Source organism: Anolis carolinensis, chromosome 1, assembly GCF_035594765.1.
Source record: "Anolis carolinensis isolate JA03-04 chromosome 1, rAnoCar3.1.pri, whole genome shotgun sequence".
NCBI classification, from domain to species: domain Eukaryota; kingdom Metazoa; phylum Chordata; class Lepidosauria; order Squamata; family Dactyloidae; genus Anolis; species Anolis carolinensis.
Genome location: NC_085841.1, coordinates 298,911,791 through 298,925,088, shown reverse-complemented (window position 1 = coordinate 298,925,088; position 13,298 = coordinate 298,911,791). Strand labels below are relative to the sequence as shown.

At 44.6% G+C, this 13,298-nt stretch overlaps 1 protein-coding gene across 5 annotated transcripts in view; it reads right to left on the bottom strand.

Moving 5' to 3' along the window:
• ttc17 (tetratricopeptide repeat domain 17) overlaps positions 1-12,953 on the bottom strand; it is an 85,981-nt gene extending 73,028 nt beyond the window's left edge. Inside the window, exons 1-2 of one of the 5 annotated variants that reach the window (XM_016992496.2) lie at positions 12,719-12,839; positions 7,941-7,998 (exon numbers count right to left, since the gene is read on the bottom strand). Coding sequence is in view for 2 of the 5 variants with exons in the window: in XM_008105722.2 (XP_008103929.1) it covers positions 12,719-12,880 (162 nt within the window). In the remaining 3 variants the exon portion in view is untranslated. Of the gene's footprint in view, positions 1-6,667; positions 7,095-7,940; positions 7,999-12,455; positions 12,601-12,718 lie in introns of those variants that run through there. The other 4 variants (XM_062967904.1, XM_008105722.2, XM_016992500.2 and 1 more) reach the window with 4 other exon arrangements.
• Between the last annotated feature and the right edge of the window lie 345 nt (positions 12,954-13,298).

Sequence of the window (13,298 nt, the reverse complement as noted above, 5' to 3'; positions counted from 1 at the left end):
AGGTATTTCTATCAGCTTTAACTTGGAAAACAGTTATACCTCCTTTGTAAAAAAGGAAGAACCTTATTATTGTGTTGTTTACCCTAGTATCATGTTAGTTTCATCACTGTAACATGTTTTGCCTGGACATTCCCAGATCAGGATTCAGTTTAGAAAGATAAACTATCTACACTGATCAGCTTTGACCTGTATTGTAATTGTACCACATTACCTGATCCTCCGGGTTTTGTATTACCTTTACTAGATGATACAGAAATATACACCCACATGTTTCAGATGCCCAATATTCTTCCTAACCCTTTAAAACAAAGCAGATAAAACAAAAGAGGCACAAAGATCTGTACAGTCACACTAGGCAGGGTAAGAATGAGACTGCAAAACAGCAAAGGGTTTCAGCCCTTTGCAATTCTGCTAACCCTAAATAGTATACTAGTTCCCTTGTGGGGAGGGTGGATTCAAGACAGCAAGAATGACCACGTCCACAGCATACAGTCAAACAGAACTTGCTTAAGCTCTGAATTTATAAAAAGCCGCAGGAAAAAAAAACCCAGAACAGAGCAATACTGCATTTTTAGAAGCAAAGTTCTGGTTTCAACTACAATGGTGCGAAGACAGAAACTAGAGAAACAAGATGGACACATTCGGAATGGAACATCTGACATAAATTCAAGACAGCCTTTTTTCTGTAAGTGACAATGATGTCCTGTAGCTATTTTCTGGATCTGCCTCCTCTCCACCCACAAGTAAGCAGTTTTATCTGCTGCCCTGTTTCACCAATGTCACAGATCTCTCCCCATCCTATCATATCCATCTGATGTCCCTTCTTCTATGCCACAGCAGCTGCCCCACTCACTTACACTAACTGTAATCTTGCACAAGTCACCATGTAGCCTGCAGAGTGTCACACTTCAATCCTTTTTATCCAAGATGGAGGCAACTGACAATTGGCCACAATGCTGAGAGCCAGAGAAAGAGAATATCACTTCACTTCACTTTATTTCTTAATTAGTCGCTCTCCACCAGAGTGCTCTGAGCGACTTACAATTTAAAATATCATTCCACAATATAAAAACATTCAACAGTGACTATTTGGCAAATTAGATCTGATTTACTTAAATGCACAACCAAACAGCCAAGTCTTGAGCGCTTTTACAAAAGGTCGCAACTCCGACATTGCTCTAATATATGGAGGCAATGAGTTCCACAGAATTGGAGCATAGGTCGAAAAGGCTCTACGCCTTGTAGCTTCCAGGTATACCTCCCTAGGGCCCAGTACATATAAGAGATTTTCCTGGGAGGATCGAGGTGACCACTGATGGAAAAAAGGAATGAGGTGGTTCCTAAGATATAATGGTCCTTGGCCATTTCAAACTCTAAATGTCAGGATCAGTATCTTGTAAGAGATCCGATGTTCTATTGGTAGCCAATGCAGTTGTTTCAGAATTGGTGTAATATGGGATCTTATAGATGATCCCGCTAGCAGCCTGGCCGCCGCATTTTGGACCATTCGGATCTTCTAGGTTTTTATCTTCAGAAGGCCGGTGTATAAAGCATTACAATAATCCAACCTAGTGATGACTGTTGCATGGATTACCGTTGCCAATGCTTCTGTCGAAAGGTAGGATGCCAATTTCCTTGCCTGCCGAAGATGAAAAAAGGCCTGCTCACTTATGGCAGTGATCTGGGCCTCCATCGTCAGCGATGAGTCCAACACAACCCCAAGGCTTTTAACAGTAGCTGATGGAACCAGAACTTCCCCATCGATATCAGGCAGTGACTGGATTAACTCTGGTGGCTGGCCGGGCCAGAGTATCTCTGTTTTTTGCGAGATTCACTTTTAGTCTATTCGCTCGCAACCAACTCCATCACTGTGTCGAAACACAGCTTAAAGTTCTCAGGAATCGTGGTTGTCCCAGGTTCGAGATGCAAGAGTAGCTGGGTATCATCTGCAGACTGGTAGCACTCTATGCCAAAGCTCCGCACTAGTCCAGCAAGTGGTCGGACGTAGATGTTAAATAACAGGGGCGAAAGGATAGCACTCTGGGGAACTCCACAGCAAAGGCAGGAGCTCTCAGAGCTTTGGCCTAACCACTCCACCCTCTGTCTCCGGTTCCGAAGAAACGAATTGAACCATTTAAGAGCTAAACCTCGTACACCAGACATAGCCAATCGATGGATCATCAAGTCATGGTCCATGGTGTCAAATGCAGCTGTAAGGTCCAAGAGTACCAAAAGCGCTGATCCGCCTCGGTCTAACTGACGACGAATTTTGTCAGTAATAGCTACCAAGACAGTCTCTGTCCCATGAACTGAACGAAAGCCTGATTGAAAGGGTCTAAGCCCGCAATCTCATCTAAAAATTGCTGTAGCTGTCCCGCCACTGTCCATTCAATCACCTTGCTCAAAAACGGAAGGTTTGAAACTGGGCGATAGTTACTAGGTATGGCGGCGTCTAGACTTGGTTTTTTCAGAAGAGGGTGAACCACTGCTTCTTTAAGACGCTCTGGGAAAATTCCTTGTTCCAAGGAGCTGTTAATGATGTTCCTTAAGGGATCTCGTAGTCCCTCCCAGCACTAACCAATCGGGAGGAGCAAGGGTTGAGGGAGCAGGTAGTTGGCCTTGCTGCAGCTAGAGTCTTTTCCAGATCTTCCATTTCTAATGGCACAAAGATTGCAGCATAATGTTTACTCACTGCTTAAAACTAGCACTGTTCCAAATATGAAGAACAGGCAATTTCATTTTGTGATACAGTGAAAAACAGTTGCAAGATGGGATATAATTTTCTTCTATATGAAACAGTGCCTTTAAAAAAATCAGTCTGGAATCAAGTGGAAAGAACCCAGGACAGTATGTAAGCAAACCTAGCCTCCCCCTCCCGAAATTACGCCCCCCTCAACTTACTGGCGGCGGCGACCTTCGGGTCACTCGCCACGGAACAAGGAAGTACTTGGTATTCTCGCGAGATCTCCCGAAATCTCGCGAGAATACCAAGTGCTTCCTTGTTCCGCGGCGAGCGACCCAATGGTTGCCGCCGCCGCCGCCACTTCGAGTGTGCCCAGCAAGGGCTGCATCCGAAGCGGCGGCTTCATGGGCCTCCATTGAGAACCGGCCCTGACCCAGGACAACACTGGTTTATATAGGTGTCTCTAGCCCCTAACTAGAACAGGTGACTTTCTGTGAGTACTAAGCTTATGTGGCTGCACAAACACAGCAAGGACCAAGTACAGAGAGCACAATAATCCCAAATAAACAGCTCGAGGGGAGGTCACAGGGGCTTACATGTCTTTACACTAATGCTCAGAGCATGGGAAATAAGCAAGACAAACTCCAACTCTTAGCACAGCACCACACATACGATGTCATAGGCATCACTGAAACCTGGTGGGATGACTCCCATCACTGGAATGTAGCCATTGAAGGCTATAACCTCTTTCACAGAAATAGAACAAAGGGGAGAGGAGGGGGAGTAGCTTTATATGTCAAAAACAGTTACGTTGCAGAAGAAATGCAAGACTGTAATCTGGGAAACCAGCTTGAATGCATCTGGATAAGAATCAAGGGAACCGGGACTCAAAAAGATCTTGTCGTGGGTGTCTACTACAGACCTCCAAGTCAGGATGAAGGACTTGATGAAGCTTTCTGTCAACAGCTGACCAAACAGGCACAAAGAAGAGATATAGTAGTCATGGGCGATTTCAATTATCCCGATATCTGCTGGAAAACAAACCCGGCCAAGAGTACAAAGTCCAACAAATTCCTTGCTTGGCTTGCAGACATTTTATGGTCCAGAAGGTAAAAGAGGCAACAAGGGGATCGGCTACTCTCAGTCTCATCCTAACAAACACGGAGGACCTGATGAATGCAGTCGAAGTGGCTGGATCCTTAGGGGCATGTGCTCCTGCAGTTTGCAATACAAAGGAAGGCCGAAACTAAGTCAAATACGCATTCTGGACTTTAGGAGAGCTGACTTCCGAAAAATGAAGGAAATACTGAGCAGCATTCCATGGACACCAATACTAAAAGACAAGGAAGTTAAGGATGGATGGGAGTTTTTCAAAAATGAAATACTCAAGGTGCAAATGCAAACAGTGCCAACAAAGAATAAAAATAAGACAAGTGCAAAGAAGCCAGAATGGATGTCCAAAGAACTTCTAACTGGGCTAAGACTCAAAAATGACATGCACAAGAAGTGGAAAAGGGGAGAAATCACTAAAGAAGAATTCAAACCAATAGCCAACTCCTGTAGGGAAAAGGTTCGCAAGGCTAAAGTGGAAAATGAGCTCAGGCTTGCCAGAGACATTAAAAACAATAAAAAGGGCTTCTTTGCTTACGCCAGTAGGAAAAGGAAGAACAAGGAGGCGATAGGGCCTCTGCGAGGAGAAGATGGGGTAATACTGACAGGGGATAGGGAAAAAGCAAAATTACTTAATGCCTTCTTTGCCTCAGTCTTCTCAAAAAAAAAAAGAAAGCCGTCCTCAACCTCAGCAACATGGAATGGACGAAGGATTGGGGGAAATCCAACACCAAATAGGAAACAAGTTGTCCAGGAACACCGGGCCACTCTAAACAAATTCAAGTCCACAGGGCTGGATCAGCTACATCCAAGAGCATTGAAGGAACTAGTGAAAGTTATTTTGGAACCACTGGCAATAATCTTTGAGAGTTCTTGGAGGAGGGCAAATGTAGTCCCTATCTTCAAGAAGGGAAAAAAGGATGACTCAAACAATTACCGTCTGGTCAGCCACATGTCAATACCAGGCAAGATTCTGGAAAAAATTATTAAGGAAGTGGTCTGCAAACACTTAGAAACAAATGCGATCATTGCCAATAGTCAACATGGATTTATCAAAAACAAATCATGCCAGAGTAACCTGATCTCTTTTTTTGATAGAGTTACAAGTTGGGTAGATGCGGGGAACGCCATGGATGTAGCATAACTGGATTTCAATAAGGTCTTTAACAAGGTCCCCCATGACCTTCTGGCAAACAAGCTAGTCAAATGTGGGCTAGGCAAAACTACGGTTAGGTGGATCTGTAATTGGTTAAGTGAACAAACCCAAAGGGTGCTCATCAATGCGTCTTCTTCATCTTGGAAAGAAGTCATGAGTGGAGTGCCGCAGGGTTCCGTCCTGGCCCCGGTTCTGTTCAATATCATTATTAATGACAGATCAGTGGTTCCCAAACTTATTTGGCCTACTGCCCCCTTTCCAGAAAAAAATATTTCTCAGCGCCCCCTGGAAAGGGGGGCGTGACTTAGAGGGTAGGTGTGGCTCCTGCTCAAGAGGGCAGGGCCAAGCTTCTCCCCTAGTCCAAGATGCAGGGCTGGGAGGGGGGCGGGGCCACAAATGGGCAGCCAGGACTGGGATGGGTGGAGTTACGAGCTTTGAGGCAGGGCGCCTGCCAGGACACAGGGGGTGGGGCTAGAGGAGTTCTAACAAGCACCTCAGGGGAGGTATAAATAGGCTTAGCCCTTTATCGCACTCTTGGGAAGAAGCCCCATCCCTAGCCCTGCCCTTTAATCCTAAAAGGCCTCTCAGGAGAGACTCAGCCCTGTCTCGCGCTCTTGGTAAGAGGCCCCGCGCCTAGCCGCGCCCTTTAGTCCTAAAAGGCCTCTCAGGAGAGGCTCAGCCCTGTCTCACGCTCTTGAGAAGAGGCCCCGCCCCGCCCCTAGCCCCGTCCTTTAGTTCTAAAAGGCCTCTAAGGAGAAACTCAGCCCTGTTTCGCGCTCTTGGGAAGAGGCCCTGCCCCTAGCCCTGCCCTTTAGTCCTAAAAGGCCTCTCAGGAGAGGCTCAGCCCTGCCTCGGGAACCTGGAAGGAGGCCCCGCCCCCGCCCCTAACTCCACCCTCTGTGTCCCAACAAGTGCCTCAGGAGAGGTATAGATTCTCAGCCCTGTCTTGGGCTCTTGGGAAGAGGCCCCTCCCCTCCCATGGCCCCACCCCCGTCTCCTAATACGTGCCATCACCACCGCCCTGTATCGCTGCAGCGCCCACCAGGGGGTGGTAGTGCCCACTTTGGGAATCACTGACTTAGATGAAGGGTTAGAAGGCATGATCATCAAGTTTGCAGACAACACCAAATTGGGAGCGATAGCCAATACTCCAAAAGACAGGAGCAGAATTCAAAACGATCTTAACAGATTAGAGAGATGGACTGAAACTAACAAAATGAAATTCAACAGGGACAAATGCAAGATACTCCACTTAGGCAGAAAAAATGAAATGCAAAGATATAGAATTGGGGGACCCCTGGCTTGACAGCAGTACGTGTGAAAAAGATCTTGGAGTCCTAGTGGACAACAATTTAAACATGAGCCTACAATGTGATGCGGTGGTAAAAAAAAAGCCAATGGCCTGCATAAATAGGAGTATAGTGTCTAGATACAGGGAAGTCGTGCTACCCCTCTATTCTGCCTTGGTCAGAATACTGTGTCCAATTCTGGGCAACGCAATTGATGGGAGATATTGACAAGCTGGAAAGTATCCAGAGGAGGGTGACTAAAAGAGCTGGGCATGTTTAGCCTGCAGAAGAGAACTGAGAGGAGACATGATAGTCATGTATAAATATGTGAGGGGAAGTCATAGGGAGGAAGGAGCAAGCTTGTTTTCTGCTGCCCTGGAGACTAGGACGCGGAACAATGGCTTTAAACTACAGGAAAGGAGATTCCACCTGAACATTAGGAAGAGCCTCCTCACTGTGAAAGCTGTTCGGCAGTGGAACTCTTTGCCCCGGAGTGTGGTGGAAGCCCCTTCTTTGGAGGCTTTTAAGCAGAGACTGGATGGCCATCTGTCAAGGGTGCTTTGAATGCAATTTCCTGCTTCTTGCCAGGGGGTTGGACTGGATGAGGTCTCTTCCAACTCTATTATTCTATGATACACAATAATGCAACAACAACTAATGAGAAAAAAAATGAATCTATGGTCACATAATATTCTTTTTCAGGTACATTTTTGGCAAACTGCACATACTTAGTAGATTTTTATACAATAGAGTCTCACTTATCCAACATTCGCTTATTCAACATTCTGGATTATCCAACGCATTTTTGTAGTCAATGTTTTCAATACATCATGATATTTTGGTGCTAAATTCGTAAATACAGTAATTACTACGTAGCATTACTGTGTATTGAACTACTTTTTCTGCCAAATTTGTTGTATAACATAATGTTTTGGTGCTTAATTTGTAAAATCATAACCTAATTTGGTGTTTAATAGGCTTCTCCTTAATCTCTCCTTATTATCCAACATATTCGCTTATCCAACGTTCTGCTGGCCTGTTTATGTTGGATAAGTGAGACTCTACTGTATAAGCAATATATCCAATGCCTTATTTAGCCATTGCTGCTTAAGGAACTGATGGATATTCCAATTCTTTCTAATACAGAACACAAAATTTTCTTTGAAAATAATAAGCAACATGCTGTGATTCATTCCAAGAACATTATATCGCAAGATTTCATAATCAGCATTGCCACAATGTGCTCCTCAAATTTTCTCTCTGGTGCAATGTAGATGAAAAAAGTAGATTTTTTAAAAAAGTAATTGTATTTTCGGTTTTCAAAACATTGTAAGTAGTACCAAGACAAGAATTCAACATCATAACTGTGTCCTAACAATAGCATCTGTAGATATAAGCAGCATGTGACAAACCTTAAAAACTTTACTAATACACTTTAGAAAGATGAACTTTCAAAAGGAGGTTTCTAGTTAAGTCTCTCTTTAAAAATAAGATAGTTAATATTAAATAATCTGAACAACACATGATAGATCTTTGAGGCTTGCTATCAAGTATATTGAATCAAATGAGATTTTTCTAATCTTTTTCTAAGAACTAATGTGATGATGTTTCAAATTTGAGTTTACTCTCGTTGCGCCAAATACAGGCATTTCATTTTCACCTTACAAAAACTGACTGCTCTATTCTAGGCATTTCATTTTACCTTATGAAAATGAATTGCTCTAAGCTGCCATCAGTCCAGGGTATTCCACGTTTGCTTGCTATTTTTGGTATTTTGAGGGTGGGGTGGCCAAAAGCAGAGTGAAGCAGAAAAATAGAACAAAGGAAGAGGAACAAATGAAGTTGGTCAGTGTCTAGTCTCCTATTATTCTCATATGTAACATAACAGAATATCATGGCTGCTGACCTTAAGAAAGATTCTATATGGGAATATTTTAAGGATTTTTTTCAGACTGTAAACATAGAATACTCTCAAGGCACCAGATTCTATCTGATAATGGTAGCTGAGCAGGGTCAGCCCTGATTGGTACATGGGTGCAAACACTGCCAATGAATACTAGATGACGTAGGCTAAACTTCAGAGAAATGTGCCCCTTTCTTTTGCTAACTTAAACTACCTTCACGTAAATCAGGCATGGGCAAACTTCAGCCCTCCAGATTGTTTTGGAATTGTTAGGAATTGTGGGAGTTGTAGTACAAAACACCTGGAGGGTCAAAGTTTGCTCATGCCTAACGTAAATCAATACAAACAGCACTGGTATTATCAGAACTCGTCACCTAAGAGTGGTCATATATCTGTCCTCAGCAAAATAGGACTTTGTACATTCTAGTCTTGTCAAGACTTTCTTCATTCTTTACAGCAAATATAGGTCAAGTGTGGACCTTCAGCCACTGCTGAATTATATTTTCCAATATTTTTTAAAATTAGCTACCGAGGCAATGAAGTTTTAATTCCTGGTGGCTGCACTTTACCCACCCCTGTCTTGTGAAATGATGAAAGACTGAGAGCTGAGTAAGGAGAACAAAAGTGAAACTGATAGGAATAACCATAAAATTAAAACCACAAAGCTCTCTTCCAATAAAGTACTTTAGATAAAAAAATCTTTTACAGGAGATATTCTTGGTTTACACTGAATCCCACACTATCTGATTTGTTCCTGTAGGCGAACAATGCTGGACTAGAGAGGTCTTTAGACTGATCTAGCAGTGCTCTTATCTCCCCTTCCTTGTTTATTATTAGGAAAGAGATTTAAAATATTATAGACAGTAACAATTCAGTGATTAGATGACTGCAGCTTCTCCATGGCCATACTTTTTAGTTTAGAAAAAAGGGAGACATGAAAGATGTCCATAGATTTATGTGGACTAAACATCTTCCATCTTCTCTCATGATGCTAGATCAACCTAATGAAACTAACTGGCAAAAGGATTACAATAAACAGAAAGAAAATTCATGAAACACATTATTAATTTTGGGAATTTACATAATGTAATGTGGGGAGAAACAAGATCTTATGCCATTTTAAAACAAGAAATAGACACATTAACAGACATTAACGTAATAATAATAATAATAATAATAATAACTTTATTTTTATACCCCGCCCCATCTCCCCGAAGGGACTCGTAGCATTATCTCATAACTAAATAAGTCTTCCATGTCCAGAGGCCCTGCACTTTGCAAGATCAGATGCACAGAAGCAGCAAAGAAAGGCTGTTACTTGAGAGCTTTTCAACTGAATCTTAATGGACAGTCTGCTAGATAGAAAATATAAGGAGGGGAATCTCATAATGGAAGGGAGTGAGATGCAGTCTCAACCTCAGCTTAAGCCAGAAGCAGAAAAGACTTTACCTCCAGTGACAATTACTCTGGGAACCAAGTACAAATTGAATATTCCTAACCTAAAATACTTGGGACCAGAAGTGCTTTGGATGTTGCGTGTTTTCCCCAAATTCTGTAATATCTGCATATACATAATGAGATATCTTGGAGTGGGACCCAGGTGTTAGAATGAAACTGATTCATGTTTCATATGCAGTTCACACACATAATCTGAAGGTAACTTTTATACACAACTTTAAAAATATTTTTTGTGCACGAGACAAAGTCTTAGAATCAGAGTTGGAAGAGGGCACAGAGTCATTGAGTCCAACCCTCTTCCATACAGGAAAAGCACAACCAAAGCACCCCCAAAAATGGCCATCCAAAAAGCCACTAAAGAAGGAGCTTCCACCACACTCTGAAGCAGTATATTCAATTGTTGGACAGCTCTCACTACTAGGACGTTCTTCCTAATGTTTAGATGGAATTCCTCTTCCTGCATACGAATTTGGGCACACTGATCCATCAGCCACTCATGTCGGCAATTTTGGATTATTTCTGATCCTCAACCTGAGTGGGGTACAGTAGTGTTCCTCAAGCTGATATGGGCAACACTCTGCCTTTCCTGTGTGCCAAGGACAATTTCAGATGTTAAGAGTATTTTGAAATTCTGGATAAGAGAAACTCAACCTGTACTAAGGATGAACAAGATAGCTAACTTTTTCAATTTTTGAATATACATACATATATTATATTATATTTGTTTATATATCGCTTACTTCGCTAAAAGGAGAATCAAAGTGGCTAACACCCAGGTTGAGAACTACTTCAACAGGACCCAAAGGGGCTCACAACATAATACAATACAAGGTAAAGGTAAAGGTTTTCCCTGACGTTAAGTCCAGTCATGTCTGACTCTGGGGGTTGGTGCTCATCTCCAATTCTAAGCCGAAGAGCCGGCGTTGTCCGTAGACACCTCCAAGGTCATGTGGCTGGCATGACTGCATGGAGCGCCGTTACCTTCCTGCCAGAGGGGTACCTATTGATCTACTCACATTGGCATGTTTTCGAACTGCTAGGTTGGCAGGAGCTGGGGCTAACAGCGGCTGCTCACGCCGCTCCCGGGGTTTGAACCTGGGACCTTTCGGTCTGCAAGTTCAGCAGCTCAGCGCTTTAACGCACTTCGCCACCGATACAAATCAAAGCACATTTAACATAAATTCCAAAACAAAAATCACACAAAGCCTAATAATGTCCAGAAATAATACATAAATAAATATTAAGCATTAAAAACATTTTAAACCAATTACAATTATTGTGGAGACTCATAAATTAAATAGTATTTCGCTTAGTTCAGTGCAAATCAACCTTGCTGTCATTAGCAATTGAATTCATTCATCAAAAGCTTGCTTGAACAGGTAGGTCTTCAACTGGTTCTTGAAAGATAAAGGGGAAGGGATAGTTTTAATCCCAATGTAAAGGGAGTTCCAAAGAGCTGGGGAGGCTACTGAGAAGGCTCTCTCTCTCATTGTCGCCAATTGTATATGTGAAGGCGGTGACAAAGCGAGAAGGGTCTGTACGGAAGATCTTAATTATTGAGCAGGTTGGCAAGAGGTGATGTGGTCTGATAGGTAAGTTGGGCCTGAACCGTTTAGGGATTTAAAAGTCAAAACAGCAACTTCAATTGGGCTCGGAAACATATTGGGAGCCAGTGTAGGTGCTGTAATGAGGGACTGGTATGCTTGCTGGGTCCAGCACCTGTCAATAACCTGGCTGCAGATCTCTGAACTATTTGGAATTTCTGGACACTTTTCATGCACAGCCCCACAAGGAGCCTGTTACAGTTGTCTAAATGGGATGTAACTAAGGTGTGGACCACCATAGCCAAGTTTGGCTTCTCAAGGTATGGTCGCAGCTGGTGCACAAGTTTTAATTGTGCAAAGGCCCTTTTGGCCACCGCCGACACCTAGGCTTACAGGCTTAGCGATGAGCCCAGGAGGACATCCAAACTGCGGACCTGTGTCTTCAGGGAGAGTGTGACTCCATCCAGCACAGGTTGCCATCCTATATCCTGATCTGCCTTCTAACTGACCTCCATCTTGTCTGGATTCAATTTCAATTTGTTTGTCGTTATCCAGTCGACAACAGCCGACAGGCACCGGTTCAGGATCTGGGCTACTTCTTTGGCTTTTGGTGGAAATGAGTAGTAGAGTTGGCTGTCATTTGCGTACAGATGGTACCGAACTCCAAAACTCCTGATCTCTCCCAGCGGCTTCAAAAGATGTTAAACAACAAAGGGGACAGAACTGAACCCTGCAGGACCCCAGAAGACAATGGTTGTGAGGAGCAGGAGTCCTCCAGCACCACCATCTGGACACGACCTTCCAGGAAGGAATGGTGCCACCGCAAAACAGTGCCTCCAAGTGCCATCCCAGCAAGGCGACCCAGAAAGATACCATGGTTGCTGGTTATCGAAGGCCATTGAGAGGTCCAAAAGAACCAACATGGATACACTCCCCCTGTCAAGCTCTCTACCTAGATCATCTACCAAGGCAACCAAAGCCATCTCCATTCCATGGCTGGGCCTGAAACCAGACTGAAATGGATCTAGGTAATCCATTTTATCCAGAAATCCCTAGAGTTGTGAGGCCACCACTCGCTCCAGAATTTTGCCCAAAACGGGGGAGATTAGAGACTCGATAGTTATCCATTTCCATGGGGTGCAGTGATGGTTTCTTAAGCAGTGGTTTCACCACTGCCATTTTTAGGCCAGTTGGAAATATGCCTTGACTGAGGGAAGCATTGGCCTCCCCCTTTCACCCACTCAACTAGTACAAAGCAAAGGTTCCACTCCCTCAGCCACCCATGTGGACAATTTTGGATTATTCCACATACTCAACCCGAGGCTGGTATCTGAGGTGGGCAACGCTCGCTTTGTGGCCACCTCCCTCCCTCCCTCCCTCTGGCACACAGCGCCCCGCTTTGAGGAGCATTGACAGAGCTGGACTCCGAAGCAGAGGGCGGCAGGCCCCTCAAGCCCGGGGGGGGGGACGACGTCCGGGGGGGGGCGAGGAAGGGGAGCCGTTTCCACGGCGACGGTTTCCAAGGCGACCAACCGCCCGCACACGCGAGCCAGCCCTCCTCTCTCCCTCCCTGACCTGCTGCTGGATCTTGCCGTCCTCGGTGACGACCCAGTGGGTGGTGGCGGCCCCCGGCGGAGGCGCCGAACCCAGCAGCACCAGCAAGCCGAGCCCCCAGCGCAGGGAGGCTCCCGCCAGCCCCCTGCCGCCCCACCCGGGCACTCCTGCCGCTGCCGCCATCTTCCTCAAGCCCGGCCTGCCCGTGCCACCCGGAAGCGGAACGTCCTAGGCCACCATTTTGGGGGAGGAAGGATGTGGCGGGCAACGGTTGGGAACATAGATCTAGGAAGGGAAATAAATTAGAGTGCCACAAGGGAGTGCAAAGTTGGGTTTATACGAACAAATACATAAACAAAAAACGCCCGCTAGGATTCTTAAACGGAGAAGCGTGGCGGTTACGTGTTGATTTAAGGCCGGCATGGGCAAACTTCGGCCCTCCAGGTGTTTTGGACTTCAACTCCCACAATTCTTAACAGGCTATCGGCTGTTAGGAATTGAAATCCAAAACACCTGGAGGGCCGAAGTTTGCCTATGCTTGATTATAAGGTGATAATGGGCTGTAGCAGTCTATACTTTTTCTATGTCTATGTGCACAAAG